Raw genomic sequence first — 17,816 nt, forward strand, 5'->3', positions numbered from 1 at the left:
AAAAAAAAAAAAAAAAAAAAAAGGAAGTAAATGTGGCCATTGCTCTTAACATAAATAGATGATGCACTTAACCTGCCCATGAAGCCAGCAGAGCAGCTTCCCTGAAGGCACAGAGGCATGACTCCAATTCCTGCCCTGCCACTGACTGGCCATGGGGGGGGGCCCCTGAGCACGGACACTTCACCTCTCTAAGCTCTCCTTCCTCTGCAAATGGAATTATAATCATATAAGCACTGAATATGACCAGGTCAGTAAAGCAGCTGACCATAGCATGGTGCCTGGCTCATAAGGGGCCTCTGTAAAGGGCAGCTTTCCTAGGACCTGGGTGGGAAGACAACACATGCATACATGAAGCAAGCAGCGAAACACCCAGCACAATGCTGTAGCCGAGAGTCAGGCAAGCCTGGGTGGTTGAAACCAGTGTATGGGGAGGAGCTGCTGGGCATGAGTGGTCCAGGAAGGCCCATGGGATGGCACAGCATTCCTAGAGATAAGGGAAGAGGAGGGAAAAGGTGATGTGCAACAAGGACAGAACCTATCAGGCCAGGGGGGAGGAGGTGGGGATCGGGGGCTGCAGGGTCATCTGGCCCAGACCTGAAGCTCAGTGGGAGGTGGGTGGGGTCTGCTGACTGCTGACAATATTGTGCAGGATGTGATGATATCACAAGCATTGAGCATTGACACTAACTAAAATCCATCAACCCCCAGAACTGGCTAAATCTAAAGTAGGAGAATGAATGGATTCCAGGGACAGCCTCTGGGTCCTGCCTTGTGGAGAGACTGTGAAAGCCCAGGTAAGGAGAAGGGCTGGCTGCCAACATTATAGGGTATGGGGGCATGCTGCCAATTTGCACACAAGGTGCTAGGGGGCTGGTGAGCACCCAGGCAGGTCTAACAGCTGGCTCTGCCTGGGGAAGTCAAGCCACAGCACCCTGTTTGAACTCTGCCCAGCAGGCCCACAGCAAAGCAGCTCCCAAAGTACTGAGGAAATATATTTTTGAGGAGGAGGTGTGGGAGAGAAAAGGGAAAGGAAGGAAAATAATAATAAAAGCTTACCTTGGCTATTTTCACAAAATGGCTGAGGATTTCTGCCCTTATTTTTAAAGTCTGTGCTGTTAGAATTTCTCGTACAACCCAAAAACTGACCTGTAGAGTCAAATACACACACATACACACATACACACCAGAAAAGTTGTTAATTGCTGGACCACCCATGTCACCCATGCCCACCGCTGTTACGGGATTTCCAAGAAGTCAGGAAACTGGGAGAGGATAGCCTGGGGTCACATGAGTTAAAGAGTTCCTCTACAGCACCCAACCCTGCAAATGGGCTGTGTTTTCAGCATCCTGTCTCCAGTGCACCCTGTAGTGGCCAAGAGAAAGCAGCACTTTCCTCATCATCCGGGGAGAGTTGGGCCTCCATGACACAAGTCTTGAGAAGAGCTGCTGGGAATCCTGAGATGAATCAGACTGAATTCCTGCTCAGAAGGATCCCAGTTGTGGGGAGATCATGGGTGATGGGTGGATGGAGGGACAGATGGACACGTAGCCAAACGGACATATACATTGGCAGGACCACTTGTGAGGTCCATATCCCCAGCCAGCCCTAAGATGAGGAGGATTCATCAATATTTGCATAATTTTAACAAATTTAATTTTTCAGGAGAGGCCCATCCCATAACGTAAATGATATGGAAGTAGAAGAATCTCTTTCCAAGTTCCATAAAGCAATGCAGGTTACAGGGCATGTTTTCCTGGAGACAGCATGCACCAAAAAGGGTATGCTGGTAGCTTTGGTTCAGAAACCCATTCATGCTTGACCTCTCACATACTGCAACAGCCCGAACCCCTTGTCTGATGGTGGAACAGGAAAGTCATCTACCAGAGTGGAGCTGACTCACATGGCACCTCAATGCAACGGAAGAGACTCATGCCAAGAAATGCTGGGAAGTGGCTAGCTCTTCCTGTTTATGTTTCACTTCTGTAACAACAGTTCTATGTGAAACACGGATGCCCAAGAGTGCAATGACAGCACTACAAAGAAAGGTGGAGAGCCAGGCAAAGCACGGGGCATAGGGAGAATTAAAAGGAAGGCAAGGCATCTAAAACCCCTAAACTTTACAGGGAAATATACACTTAAGGATATTCCAGAGCTAATAAAACAAGCTTACTGCTGCAATAAAATGTATTATCGTTATTGAAATACCATCACTTTTCAAACAGAAAGCAAAGAAAGAGAAACCAAGAATCAACAATGTGCTTTTTATGTTAAGCAGGAGTATTATAGAAATGTTTTCTCAGTGTAATTATCTGTGGTTGCCTCCAGGACATGACTGGGTTTCCACAGAATCATTTTTTCCAAGGAATTGCCCACAATTAAGTTCAGACTCAAATATTTACTAGCCAGGTACAGAAAAAAGTTTTTCTAAATACCAAATGGGGTGCCCATAAACCTTACATTTTTATGCCACATTATCACACTCAAGTGTGATAGTTTACATGTACAATTTAATAGATTCCTGCATGTCAGAGAATCATTATGTTTAAGGCATATTATGGAACACGGAAGCACTGACTCTGGAGCTGCAGCACACATTGTGCAGAGGCAACTCTGAGTCAACAACTCGATTCAGCAGAGTTCCATGAAGCCCCTTCTGTGTGCGGGTTCCAGGCTCTGGGAGTCCAGACCCTCCTGAAATTGAGGTGACCAAAGGAGGAGGCAGAATCCTTAAGGAATCACTATATTACAAGGCAGCTGGTAATCATGGCCATGGAAGAAGTTCAAACAGTAAACCAAAGTATGAGAGAGGTAATAACGATAGAGGAAGGCTTCTCGAAGAAGACAGGCCTTGAAAGATGGGTGACTTTAAAGAAGAGAAGACTGAAGTGTGGCTATATGTTCCATGACCAGGGATGGCTGGGTAGGCTGAGAGCACTGGTGTTGCAGGAGTACTGTGGGTGGGGGTCATGAATGAGGACGAGGGTGGAGAGAGAGAAAAAGACCAGATTGGGTGCGTGGTGGGGAGGGTAGGACTGGTGCAACAAGGTGAGAGGGAGGAGCTAAAACACTCTTCTACACAGGGACTTTCAGAGGCTTCTGAGCAGGGTGATAGATGAGATCCTTTGGAAGGATAGAGATACCCATTAGAAAACTGATGCAATGATCTCAGTGAGATATGAGGAGGTCTGAGCCAGGGCCATGCCAAAGGAGATGGAAAGAAGAAGGAGATAAGGAAGACATTACAAAGGTAGAATCAGCATAGTTTAAAACACTTTTTCTTTTATTCTCTTTTCTAACGACTTAAGAAAAGGAAACTTAAGCTTTTAACTTCAGAAGTTTGATGCAGAAAACAAGGAAAACAGAGATAAGTACAAAACGAAAGAAATTTCAGTCTCACATATAGATTAACATCATAAACACTGTGGTATGCGTCCTTCTGGTCTTTCTTTTTTTTTTTTTTTTTTTTTTTTTGAGAGGGTGTCTCGCTCTGTCACCGAGGCTGGAGTGCAGTGGCACGATCTTCGCTCACTGCAACCTCCGCCACCTGGGTTCAAGGGATTCTCCTGCCTCAGCCTCCTTAGTAGCTGGGATTACAGGCATGCACCACCACCCCTGGCTAATTTTTGTATTTTTAGTAGAGATGGGGTTTCACCATATTGGCCAGGCTGATCTTGAACTCCTGACCTCACGTGATCTGCCTGCCTCGGCCTCCCAAAGTGCTGGGATTACAGGCATGAGCCATTGTGCCCGACCATCTTCTTTTTCTCTATATAGAACATGTTTGCCTTTTAAAACTAAACTGCTGTATATTAATTATATATCACAAGAATTTTTATAAGTGAATATTCCTCTACAATTTTTAGCAGCTTCCAAGTATTTCATCATAGAGAAGTATCATCATTTTCTTAAATAACCCTCTACTGTTGAATAGGTTATTTCTAATTTTGTTGCAATAATGCTGAGATGAACATCTTTATACAGATGTTTGTACACTTTTTATTAAGGTCCTCAGATAAAGTCCTGTAAAGTGGAGTGAATAAAAGTGTGTGTACCTGTTTTCAAAAGTATATGTAAAAAAATATGGCCTCCAAAAGGTCTATTTGTTTACTCCTCAACAAGTTGAAGCAGATCCATGTTGCCATACACAAGCCAATACCAGTTACTATCATTTTTTTTTAACTAATTCAGTGGGAAAAAATGGCATTTCACAGTTTCAATTTCACATTTCTTTCATGACTATTCAGGTGTTTTTTGTTTGTTTGTTTGTTTTGCTTTTTCTCAGTTAACATTTTTTGTTCCAAATATTTATAGGTCATTTGTACTATTTGCCTTCTGAATTGCCTATGCAGGTCCTTACGAAGAACTATCTTTTTACTGGGACATCTTTCCTTCCAACCTCAAACTCCTGGGCTCAAGTATCCTCCCACCTCAGCCTGTCAAGTAGCTGAGACTACAGGCACGCATAACCACACTGGTTTTTTTTTTTTTGTTTGTTTGTTTTTGTATGGATGGGATCTCACTATGTCACCCAAGCAGGTTTTTTCTTATTACTGATTGACAAAAACTCTTTGTGTATCAAATAAAAATACATGTTGTGAGTCATATATTGTACCAAGAGCATGTAGACATTGGTACTCTTATACACTGTTTGAAGGAATGGAAATCAATAACATTTTGAAGAACAACTTGAACATATCTTTCAAGATGTTTAAGGTATAGTCTCCCTAGAATATTTACCTTATAAAAATACAGAAATATAGAAACACATACATACAAGCTTTCACGGAAGCACTATCTACAATTTTTAAAAGCCCATTGATAGGTAATTGGTTATGCAATTTACACTACCACCTCAAACTCTGAAAGGAAGTCAGTAAGCTCAGCCAATATTTAATGAGTGGGAAGTTACATTCTACCTTCTTGAGGTCTAATCTACATAGATTATTTGAAATTCTTCTGCATAAGAGATTTGCCGATTCTCCCGCATTTATTTCTATCAGTATAGACTTGTGAATATTTATTTTACACTTTGGGTTACAACCCAATACTGTTATTACATGCTGCTCAAGTTGTTCCAGCTTTGGCCTTCGAGAGTTCTTTCAGGTGGCTCCTGCATCCCTTTGACATAACCCCTGTATTGTTTTTGTTTGTTAGTTTGAGCATTTCCTTACCTTCTGGCAATATAATACGCAACAGGCTCATATTCTATATTTCTTGCCTTAGTCTTAAAATTAGTCATTTCTCCAAGGAACATTGGTTCCTTTTACCAAGTAACAGTATTAGAAACCAAGATTAGCACAAAACAGGTATGAAGTATGCTTGTTGCTACTGGGATATCATCGTTTCTGGGTCCTCTCAGCTGGCGGAGCCAAGAAATGTGTGTGTGTGTGTGTGTGTGTGTGTGTGTGTGTGTGTGTGTGTACTAACCCATGCCTATACACACATCTATAAAGATTTCTATATGTAACCATCTACATCTGCATTAAGTTACACATGAGTTCATACTGATGTCTCCAACTGTAATCCATTACCACATGGATCGTTCTAGCCTCCTCACACCTAGCTTATCTGTAATTTCCCACTCCAACAGTGAGATTGGTTCCCACCATCTACCACTCATTTCCTTATACTCTCTTATATTCATCCATTTCTTATATTGTTTGATTCCAGTATACAAGGATAATGGTTTCAGAATTGTTACCCGTCCCCCTTGGGAAACAACTTTATCAAATAGAGTATGATGCTTATATGTAGTTCCTTTTGTCTTTAGTCTTATAGGCTCCATTCTATTACCAATTTACTTAGGCCAGCAATGTTTTCTCTCCCCCTCTTCAGTGAGGTTGTTCATACATTTATAATAGATTCTTTTGTGACATTCTGCTGTATCATTTTGTAACATTATCTATAACAACATGTAACATTTTGTTACATGTTGTTACAATATAAGATCCCTCAAGTTGAATTTTAAAAATTTGTATATATTAAGGTTTCAAGGGCCGGGGCACGGTGGCTCACACCTGTAATCTCAGCACTTTGGGAGGCCGAGGTGGGTGGATCACGAGGTCAGGAGATCGAGACCATCCTGGCTAACACGGTAAAACCCTGTTATCTACTAAAAGCACAAAAAAATTAGCCAGGCGTGGTTGGGGGTGCCTGTAGTCCCAGCTACTCAGGAGGCTGAGGCAGGAGAATGGCATGAACCCCGGGAGGTGGAGCTTGCAGTGAGCCGAGATCGCACCACTGCACTCCAGCCTGGGTAACAGAGTGAGACTCCATCAAAAAAAAAAAAAAAAAAAAGGTTTCCTCTTGGTGCTATAAAGTTAACAAATGCACTATGTCCTGTATCCATTATGATAATATCATATAGTTTCACTGACTTAAAAAAAAAAAAAAAAAACCCAGGTTTCACCTATTTAGCCCTCTCCCCTTTCCAAAGCCCTGACAAACACTGAGTTGTTTATCATCATCTCTATAGCTTTACCTTTTCCAGAATGTCAAAAAAGGAAATATAAATGTAAAAGTATAATCATGTTGATAACTTGATTGATTTTTTGCTAGCAAGAACATCTTCTTTGCTCTGTAATAAACCAACAATAATGATTCAGGAGGAGGAAGAAAAGAGAAAAGGAATCCTCCATATGTAACCTTTCAAGACTGGCTTTTTTTACTTAGCAATATGCACTTAAGATTCATCCATAACAAAAAGATGGGAACAACAGACACTGGGGACTATGAGAGGAAGGAGAGAGAGGGGGCAAAGGCTCAGAAACTACCTATTGGGTACTATGCTCACTACCTGGGTGACAAGATCATTCATACCCCAAAACCTCAGCATCATGCAATACACTCATGTAACAAAGCTGCACATGTACTCTGAATCTAAAATAAAAGCTGAAATTATTATTTTTTTAAATATTCAGGCTGGGCATGGTGGATCACGCCTGTAATCCTGCACTTTAGGAGGCTGAGGCGGGCGGATCACCTGAGGTCAGGAGTTCCAGACCAGCCTGACCAACATGGAGAAACCCCATCTGTATTAAAAACACAAAATTAGCCGGGTATGGTGGCGTATGCCTATGATCCCAGCTACTCAGGAGGCTGGGGCAGGAGAATCGCTTGAACCCAGGAGGTGGAGGATGTGGTGAGCTGAGATCACGCCACTGCACTCCAGCCTGGGGAACAAGAGCTAAACTCTGTCTCAAAAAAAGAAAAAAAAGAAAAAAAAAAGGTTCGTCCATGTCTTTACATGACTTGAAAGCTCCTTTTCTCTTTTTTGGATGAATACTATTCCATTGTATGGATTTACCGTGGTTCATTATCCATTTACCTTACCTACTGAAGGATGATATCTTGGCTACTTCTGATTTTCAACAACTATGAATAAAGGTGCTATAAACATTTGTGTGCTGTTTTTTGTGTGTGGATATAAGTTTTCAGATCAGCTAGGTAAATACCTAGGAGTGCAGTTGCTGGACTGAGTGTCTCATTTTGCATTCCCACCAGCTATGAGTAAGAGTTTGTGTTGCTTCAGATCTTTGACGGCAACTGATGTTATCAGGGTTTTTTGTTTGTTTTATTTAGACATTCTAATAGGTATGTAGTGTTTTGTATTTCCCTAATGATAAATAATGTTGAGCATCTTGTCATATGTTTATTTGCCATCTGCATATCTTCTTTGGTGAGGTTTCTTCGGATATTTGACCATTTTTTAATTGGGCTGTTTTCTTATTGTTGAGTTTCAAGAGTATATTTTGGATACAAGACCTTTATCAGATATGTGTTTTGCAAATATTTTCTCCCAATCTGTGTTAAGTCTTTTAATTCTCTTTACCATGTGTTTTGCAGAGTGAAAAAATTTAATTTTCATAAAGTCCCAACTTGTTTTTTCTTTCATGAATTGTACTTTTGGTGTTTTATCTGATAACTCATTAATAAATCCAAGGTCATACAGGTTTTCTTCTATGTTTTCTCCTAAAAGTTTTACAGTTTTGTTTTTTACATTTAGGCCTATGATCCATTTTCAATTAATTTTTAGGAAAGGTCTAAGGTCTGTGTCTAGGTTTTTTTTTTTTTTACATATACACACAAATATTTAAATTCTTCCAGCACCACTTGTCCTTTCTCCAAGATCAGCTGACCATACTTCTGTGGGTCTATCTATTGGCTCCATCGACCTACGTAATGGGGTCAATTCTGTCACCAATACCATGCTGTCTTAATAAGTGTAGCTTTACAGTTAAGTGCTGAAATCAGGTAGAGTGAGCCCTCCAATTTTGTTCTTTTTCAGTATTGTGCTGATATTTGTAAAACAGCTTTCTAGGACTCTGATTGGGATTGCACTGAATCTATTGATCGAGTTAGGAAGAACTGACATCTTAACACTATTGAGTCTTCCACTCCATGAAGATGGAATATTTCTCTATTTATTTAGCTCTAGTTTGATTTCTTTTTTCAGTTTTTGAGGTTTCCACATTAACAGAACCTGTTTTTGTTGTGTGGTTTTGTTGTTGTTGTTGTTGCTGTTTTGGTGATATTGTAAATGGTATTGTTTGTTAACTTCAAATTGCAGTTCCTCATTGCTGGTCTAGATGAAATCAACTGACTTTTGCATACTGGCCTGTGTCTTGCAACTCTGCTTACTCACTTCTTAGTTCAAGGAGTAGTTTTGGAGATTTCTTTGGAATTTTCTACTTAGATAATCATGTCACCTATGTATAAAGGTCGTTTTACTTCCTCCTTTCCAATCTGTATACATTTTATTTATTTTCTTGTCTTACTGCACTAGCCAGGGCTTGCAGTAAGACATTGCACAGAATGGGTAAGAGAGCACATCCTTGCCTTGTTCCCAATCTTAGGGAGAAAGTATTCAGTGTCTTACCATTATGCATGATGTTGGCTGAAGGACTTTTGTAGATGTTCTTTATCAAGTTGAAGAAGTTCTGTTCTATTCCTAATTGGTTGAGTTTTTTGTTTGTTTGTTTGTTTTTTGTTTTTGTTTTTGAGATGGAGTCTCGCTCTGTCACCAAGCTGGAGTGCACTGGAGATCTCAGCTCACTGCAGCTCCGCCTCCGGGTTCACGCATTTCCTGCCTCAGCCTCCGAGTAGCTGGACTAAGCGCACCGCCACTCGGATCCGGCTAGTTTTTTGTATTTTTTTTAGTAGGAGACGGGTTTCACCGTGTGTAGCCAGGATGTGTCTCGATCTCCCTGACCTTGTGATCCGCCTGCTCGGCTCCCAACAGTGCTGGGAGATTACAGCTTGAGCCACGCGCCCGGCTTTTTTTTCTTTTTTTTTAAATTATGAATGAGTACTGGACTTTGTCAGATGCTTTTTCAGGTCAAATGATACAATAATATGATTTTTCTACCCTAGCCTATTTTACAGTGGGCTACATTAATTGATTTCCAATTGCTGAAGGAGCCAAACATACCTGGAGTATATCCCCAGTGGGTCATGGTGCTAATAAACCTTTAATACACATAAGCTATTATTAACACAATTATTGTTATAGTGGTACAGGTAGCACTGGCATTTAGCTACTGAGGACTATGATATCTGGGAAATGCCATAGTGGAATTTTAAAAAAACAGAATAGCTATGGACACAACTTTATTCAGTTAACCAACTATGAATAAAAATAATCAAAGAATAAAACAAAGAAAACAACAAGAAAATCCAAGTTTAAGAATACTATTATTTCTTAAGAAAAATCCACTTTTGCCACAAATTTCTCATAAGCCCATTCACAGTTTTCTTAGAAACCAAGAGTTTGAAAGAATCTCAGAGGTCCCACCTACTCCCTGCCCTGACAGCTGGATGGTGTTCTACAGTAGTAAAGCCCTTGTCTGGTCTCTGCCTGAGCCTTCATGGTTAAGAAACTTCCTTATATTAGGAGACGGCCAACTGCCTCCCCATTTCCATACCTTGGGCCCTGAACTTATTGACCAGACCCCATAGATTATGTGTAATCCTGCTTCCCCATTAAGAACTCCTCAATTGCTTGAAAACCTTGATGACGTTCTCTCTGAGTCTTCTCACTCACAGATCCTCCACTTATCCCTGTATAACATGTTTTCTTTCCCCTACTCTTCTAGTCGCGGTAATACTTATGCCACTCCTGTGTGATAATTCCCACCGTCACCCCTCATGTGAGGCACCCAGAACCAGACTTAACCATCCAAGAGTGACCTGGATAAAGCTGAGAAAAGCAAGATTACTACACATATATTAGAATGCCTAAAACACAAAATAGCTGACAATATCAATTGCTGGCAAGGATTGAAGCCACACACTCATTCACTGCTGGTGAGAATACAAAATGGGACAGACACAATCTAGCTTGTGCTCCTAGGTATATACCCAGCTGATTTGAAAACCTGGCCAGGTGCAGTGGCTCACACCTGGAATCCCAGTACTTTGGGAGGCCAAGGTGGGCAGATCACGAGGTCAGGAGTTTGACACCAACCTGGTGAACATGATGAAACCCCATCTCTACTAAAAATACAAAAATTAGCTGGGTGTGGTGGCATGCACCTGTAATCCTAGCTATTTCAGAAGCTGAGGTAGAAGAATCGCTTAAATCCGGGAGGCGGAGGTTGCAGTGATCCGAGATCGTGCCACTGCACTCCAGCCTGGGTGACAGAGCAAGACTCTGCCTCGGGGAAAAAAAAAAGAAAGAAAGAAAACTTTAGTACACACACACACACACACACACACACACACATACAAATGTTTGTAGCAGCTTTATTCATAGTTGTCAAAACTGGAAGTAACTAAGCAACCGAGATGTCCTTCAGTAGGTGAATGGATGAACAAACCATGCACACAATGAAATACACACATACAAAAGAGCTGTCAAGACATATAAAGTAAATTCATCCATGTTAACTACGTATCGCTAAGCGAAAAACGTCCGTGTGAAAAGGCTACATGTTTATGATTCCATGGTAGAGATGGTAAACAGATCAGGATCTGGACTGCTATCTTCCTCTACATACCAATCCTGCCCCCTTCTTCCTTGGGCAACTTCAACATCACTGCAAACGACCCTGGCCTCGGATCCGTTGAGCACTTCAACTTTAGCAACTAGACCTCCCTACCACCTGAGTCACCTCCTTCTTCTTGATTTCCCAGACCTGCTCTACGTCAGAAAACTTTGGTTCCATCTGGGGCCACAATCTTTAAATATTCTAGTCCTTACTCTCTCCTTGACCCCCACTGCGACAGACCTTTCCTCTCACCATGTCCTGGATTCCCTGGCAGCCCTTTTTCTTGGAATCTTTTTCCTCTTAAGCAGACAAATCCTCTATCATTTGTCACTTTAGCCTTTTTTCTTTTGAGACAGAGTGTCACTGTGTCGCCCAGGCTGGAGTGCAGTGGTGCAATCTCCGCAAGTGATTCTCCTGCCTCAGCCTCCCAAGTAGCTTGGACTGCAGGTGTGTACCACCACGCCCAGCTAATTTTTGTATTTTTAGTAGAGATGGGGTTTTGCCATCTAGGCCAGGTTGGTCTTGAACTTCTGACCTCAGATGATCCACCTGCCTTGGCCTCCCAAAGTGCTGGGATTCCAGGTGTGAGCCACCACGCCTGGCCTACTTCAGCCTTTTCTTTGCCACTAGTTTAACTTCCCTTGCATCTTGATCCTTCCAAAAAATCTGCTTTGCCAACCCCTAAGGGGATGGGTCTAACCATCTGCCCTTCCGTGCACCTGCTCCTAGGCTGAGAAGTGCAACCAGAGAAAACCATCTACTACCCACATGCACCGGGGCCACTTAGAAAACCACAATGTCCATTTCATCCGGGCCACCATCACTGCCCAAGAGTCTTGCTGTATTTCCAGCGTCAACTCTCTCTCCTTTCCTGTGACGCAGCTTTTTTCAAGCTTTCCCCAAACTCATCAATCTTCTCGCCCCACTCCTTCCCCCTTTCCCTCCCATTTCACTGATGAAGAAAAGCCATCACTCTCCTTGTATTGCACCAACAAATGGGTCTACATCTGCCCCTTTCCTTTCTGCTGACTCATCTCTTACACTGAAAAGGCACCCAGGTCTTGGCTTCTTCCACCTTTTCTGAGACTTTAAGTACTTCCTCTCTTTCCTCATCTTTAACTTTTCCAGGTCCACTGGCTCCTCCACATCCCTAAGGTTCTGCTCACTTCAAATAACAAAAAAACATGCAACCACTTCCCAGGACTTCTTTGACTCCACTCTCCAGCCACTCCCTTCTCAACTCCCCTTGGAGCCAAGGTTGTAAGAAACACTTACACCTGCTCTCTTCATTGCCTCACATCTATCACTCAACCTGCTACATCCCTGCAAAACTGCCCTTGCTGCTAAATTCAAAGGACTCTTTTTTAGCCCTGTCTTGGATGACTCATTCTGTAGCATTCCCTCATTTCTGAAATACTGATTTCCAGATACTGCCCTTTCCATATCACCAAGTGTTCTGCTCCCAGGATGCTCTCTCTCTGCCTTCTGTGTGGCCTCCTCTCCTCCGCCCATCCCTTAAATGTCAGCAATCCTCAGGTACTCACTTGGGCCTCTGTTTCTCCTCGGATGATTTCACTGACCCCAGGCCTTCAAATGCAGATGACTCCAATATTTTATCTCCAGTTTGGACCCTTCCCCGACTTCCAGACTCAAATATCCAATGACCTCCTGCATACTTTATTCCACATGTCCAAACCTAACTCATCTCCAACTCTCAAAACTGCTCCTCCTTTGTGTTCATTGTCTCAAGGATGGGACTGCCTAAACATCCAAAGGGGACCCTCTTTTACTCTTCTCTGTCATTTCCCTCCATATCCAATCAATCACCAAGAGCTGTCATTTTGTCTTCTAATATTTTCTTGTGCCCAGCCAGTTTACATCTCCAATCCCTCACACAGATTGAAGGAACAGACCCCACTCTGGCCTCCCTTGCTCCTGCACATGCCTCTCCTCTGGTTTCCCCATCCTAGCACGGACTCCCCTGGACTGGAATCGCCTCCATCATGTTTGCCTCCTACACTCGACTATGAGCTGACAATGGCAAGGGTGACAACTTGTTTATTGTTGACCCCCTGAACCAGCACAGAGCCTAGTACATATCCAGTCAAAGACTACTGAATAAACAAATGAATATAACTAGAGTAATGAGAGTCACATAAAAGGCAGCATTACACAATGAGGAAAGAATAACTGTTTAGAGACAGCATTTGGAAGACAGGAGAAAGGTAACATTGTCTCCCAGTCCTGTGATAAATTAGGTTTGGAAAAGCAGAAGGTTCTATTAGAAAAGTGTTCAGAAAAAAAACCAGAAGGCCCTTTAAGCAGATGAATTCACCAGCTATGTAAATTTGAGCAAGTTGTTTCACTTTGCAGAGCCCCTGTTTCTTTATCCATGAAATAACTGTAAAATAGCATGTATGATAGCACAGGTAAAATGCTTAGCATAGTATCTGACCCAATAAGTTCAGCATAAGTGCTCAATACATGTTTTAAAAATAGTTTTGATTAAAGCCAAGAGGAAGCAGAAACATTCAGTGACTAGGCTCGTGAGCATGGGACTTCAGAGGGCAGACAGGACTTGAGAGTGACAAGGTATCAACAGTATGGATTGGGGAGAAAGCTCAGAGCAGACTGGAAGAGTACAAGAGAAAAGAAGGTCTATGATAACTATCTGTCTTCCTTTCTGGCCCTCATTCTTAGCTTCTTCCAGAAATACCCGTTCTCCATTCTCAGTCCATGTGGTCTAGGCCTACCGCCTCTCCTCCATAGGAAGGCCTGTTTCCAAGACCTGGCCAATCAGAGCTTCATGTCTTCCTGGTCAGAGTGATTAGATCATAACAAACAAGATGGGTCACAAGCCAGGGCAATCTGAGCCACTGAGTCTCAATTCCAGGGCACCAGATAGAGCTACTGAAAAAGCAGCAGGTCTTTTCTCCTGAGGTTGCCTTTGGAATATGATACAAGCCTGCAATTGTTGCTAGCCATCCTGCAACCACAGGGGGAGGCTACCTGAGGTGGAACCAGCTCAGAGGAAAGCGGAACCTGGAGATGGAGAGAGCAAGACCGAGTTCAGATAGTACTGTCCCCACTGCCTAGATTCAGCAGTATTTGAAGTCAGTATCTACCTAGACTTAGTTATTATATATAAGCCATGAAGCTCTCTTTTGTGCTTACCTGAGTTTGAGCTGGGGTTTCAGTCATTAGGAACTATAAAATGTGTCCATGAGAAAAGCTGGGAACATTTGGCCCTGTCCAATCTCCATGAATATAAAAAGGTCCTGAGACCCAAAGAGAGGAGGGGCCTTAAAGCAAGTTAGCAGCACAGCCTAGACTAGAACCACGTTTCTCCCAATTCCCTCTTCACCTTTTCCAAAAATTTCAGCATCTTTGTGATACAAGCCCAACCTTGCACTTAGGCCCAAGCCTGCTGATCTGGTCTTAACCTTCCTTTCAGCTCATAGTTCCCACTACTCTGCCCCTTTGTTTAACCTTACGTGGAATGTTTACTAAGTGTCAAGTACTGGGGTAACCCATTTATATTCATGATTCTTGTTTAGTCTTCAAAAGGCTAAAAGACAAAAGACACTTGAAATGATTCTTCCTGTTTTATAAATGAGGCTTATGAGGCTGAGAGAGGCCAAAAGCCAACCCAAGATCATACGGCTAAAGAGTTGTCACGATAAGACTCACACCCAGGCCTGTTGGATTCCCTGAGACACAGATTCTCAGCCTATTGTCCGCAGACCCATAAATGTCCACACATAAACTTCAGGAAGGCAGTGAACACCCTAAAATTAAATGCAAATTTGTATATCTGTGCAGTTTTCTGGGGGAACATTCATATGTGATACTGTCAGATTCTCAAAAGAACCCAAGACCCAAAAAAGATCGAGAACTTCTGTGCTACACGGTGTATTCCTTGGGGCTGTGACATAGGCCCGGCTCATAAAAGACCTTTAGTGAACTTGGCCAAACTCTTCCATCTCCGCCATTCTATGAGCAAATCCCAAGGGACTCAGATCCCATGAAAAAGCAGGCAAGCACTAGCCACCGGGTGTCTGGCCACAAGAAGCCTCCAATCCCCTGACAACCTCCTCCCGATCAGCTGATCTTAATATTTCTCTTTTCTTCTCCCAAAACATTTGGATGCTTACTACATGCCAGACATTGTGCTAAAGCTCTTCATATTCCATTTATTCTTCATAGCAACTGTGCAACGAGAGCACTACTATTATTCTGAGTTACAGAAAAGAAAGCTGGGGCTCAGACAGGTAAGTGACCTGCTTTCTTTTATTTGGAGTCTAATGAGTCTTGTTCTTACACATAAAAGCTCTGCCAAGAAGGGACGCCAACAAGTTCATCCCAAAGAAGGCAGCCCCAATGGCTGACCAGGCCTGGCCTCTGGCCAATTTTCAAACCAGAGCTACCAGGGCTATGTCCAGGAGCTGCTGGCTCTCTGTCTGGCTGATGGGCCAGCAGGAAGACCATTTCCCAGAGTATTGTTTGAAAAAAATGTGACTTTGCTTCTGGCTCATTTCATCACTTGGTCTGAGCTGGACACAACACAGTTGTTCACAGAACAAGCTACACCGCCTTTGCCAAGTTGACCTGGCATCCGCGTGCAAAGCAGATTACATCAGAGCCCCCAGCTGCCCCTCCTCTGGGAGCTCTGTGGCTGGTCAGAGGTAGGGACTGAGTTGGCTCCCAGTCAAATAGTTTTAAGGAAACTATGAATCCCCTGACAAAATTCTCACACTTTTTTTTTTTTTTTTTTTTTAAGCTCAGTTGAAAAGAGACGATTTTCAAAACAAAGAAAATGAAGCATAAGACTTTGGAACTTCTCTTTTCAAAACAGTGTGCAGCCCCTACTCCAGATGCACCTAGGTCTTTCTTGGTTCCCGCTACATCTCATCAAATAATAATAATGCTAATTCCAGCCTCAATCTTCAAACTACAAGCTGGTGCCTCTCTGAGGATCCCGCTGGACTTGGGGTGGAAGGTCAAGGGTGGAGAAGCCTGGAGAGGGTTGAGCAACAGTGATGCATAAGATCAAGCATTTCTGAGACAGAAGGCCCAGCTGGAGAGAGGGCCCAAAGGGAATCCAGGCCCCATCACCCAGAGGGCCAGTCATACATACTAGCAATCTCTAGGCCACTGGCCTCATTTGAAACCATAAAAATAAGAATGAAGGAAATCTGTCAATAGTACAATTTGGGGCTTTGGTTTGTATGCCTTCTCCTGAGGCTCATGCAGGTCTGGCTGAGAAATAAGACACCCTACCTCCCTCAGTTGATCCAAGTCTCCAATCATCATTCCGGATCTTCATACCTGGAGCACAGGTTCTGGTCGGACCAAGTCAGTTTAAAGTAGTGCAGGGCCAGGGATCAGGCCATCAGGAATTCAAGAAAATTCAATTTAAAAGTACTTCCTGAGCACCTCATCTATTCATTCCATACATAGTTAATGAGGGTCTACGATAGACCTGACATTGGGCAAGGTGGTGGGGGACACAGTAATGAACAAGACAGACATGCTCACGGGGCTCCCAGGCCGGCAAGGAGGGTGGAGACTACAGAGTGATACAACATGAGGACAAACTAATAAAGGACCACACAGACTATAGGGTACAACGTGGGGATGTGTGACCTCATACAGGCTGGGGATTCAGGGAAGACTCTCCAAAGAAATGACATTCAGGCTGAGATCTGATTGGAAGCTGAACAGGAAGGAAGGATTCTGGGCTGTGAAGATTGCACACAGGGGCCTGACAGGACAGAGATAAGGTATATCAGGTAAGAGAAGGAAGGCCAGGAGGATGGAAAAGAGATGAGGCTGGAGGGGTGGACAGAAGTGAGATCCACCATGCCAAACCCTGCAAAGCATATTAAGGTACTTGAACCTTAGCTTAACTGAAACTGGAAGTCACTGAAGTGATTTAAGCATAGGAAAGGTATGTTCAGTTCCACCTGCTCTGTGCAAATGGACTACAGTGGCACTGGATAAAGGTGGGGGACTCAGGAAGAGAAGGTGGATCTCGGGCCAGGTGCCTGGGAGACAGCCTTGGGGGGGTGCGCAGCCTATAGGGGACAGCAGCAGATTACTCTCTGGATAGGCACATGCAAGGGGTGTTGCTTACCTGGTTAAACCTCCGGGTAAAGGCCACAACATTAGGGGCAAGACTGTGTTTCTCCTTCTTACTCCATCCACAGCTGGCTAGTTCCTAGGAAGCACAGAATGAATTTCAACAGTGATTCTAGTTGGGATGCAAAATACACCAGGGGCATCAAATGGGAACATGAGCATGCACGAAGGTGGGAAGGAGCTGACACCTTGGCTGTTCCCATCTTTACCAGGAGGGAGAGGAGGGCTGGGTTTGTAGGTGATGGTGCAGCCTGGGACTACCAGAAGTGAGGATAAGTGGAATACTTTTCTCCACAATTCTGGCCATGTTTCCTAGGATTTCTGTGCTAAAAGAAATCCGTTGCCACTCTGCCAGCTTCTCTAAGACCAGAAGTCCTTCTTACAATGCAAATTGTCTGAGGGGGCACAGAAATGTTTTAACCAGCAGAACTCAACCCCGCATAGTTGTGATGCCAGGGCTTCATTAAAATATCTCAGATTTCACTGGCCACATGACAACATACATTCCTGGTGTGAGGCAAAGTCCCAGTCCAAGCACACTGCAATCAAAGAAGCTTCTGGTATGACCTCAGATTCTGTCCTGTAGTTGGCCCCTCCAATCCCTCATATAACCAAAAGCATGCAGAAGGAAAGATCCCCTTTAATATCTTGTTCGGGGCCTTGTCTCTCTTTTTTTTTTTTTTCTT

At 43.2% G+C, this 17,816-nt stretch overlaps 1 protein-coding gene across 15 annotated transcripts in view; it reads right to left on the bottom strand.

Annotated features, from left to right (window-relative positions):
- Nucleotides 1-17,816, bottom strand: part of RALGPS1 (Ral GEF with PH domain and SH3 binding motif 1) — a 311,271-nt gene that overhangs the window by 178,642 nt on the left and 114,813 nt on the right. For 12 of the 15 annotated variants that reach the window (XM_017892868.1, XM_017892869.1, XM_017892867.1 and 9 more), the window contains 2 exons: nt 17,126-17,209; nt 1,057-1,146 (listed from right to left, as the gene is read on the bottom strand). In XM_017892868.1, coding sequence (XP_017748357.1) covers nt 1,057-1,146; nt 17,126-17,209 — 174 coding nt within the window. Of the gene's footprint in view, nt 1-1,056; nt 1,147-16,269; nt 16,335-17,125; nt 17,210-17,816 lie in introns of those variants that run through there. The other 3 variants (XM_017892871.1, XM_017892865.1, XM_017892870.1) reach the window with 2 other exon arrangements.

Source organism: Rhinopithecus bieti, unplaced genomic scaffold (genome assembly GCF_001698545.2).
Source record: "Rhinopithecus bieti isolate Rb0 unplaced genomic scaffold, ASM169854v2 scaffold_22745, whole genome shotgun sequence".
In the NCBI taxonomy this organism is placed as follows: domain Eukaryota; kingdom Metazoa; phylum Chordata; class Mammalia; order Primates; family Cercopithecidae; genus Rhinopithecus; species Rhinopithecus bieti.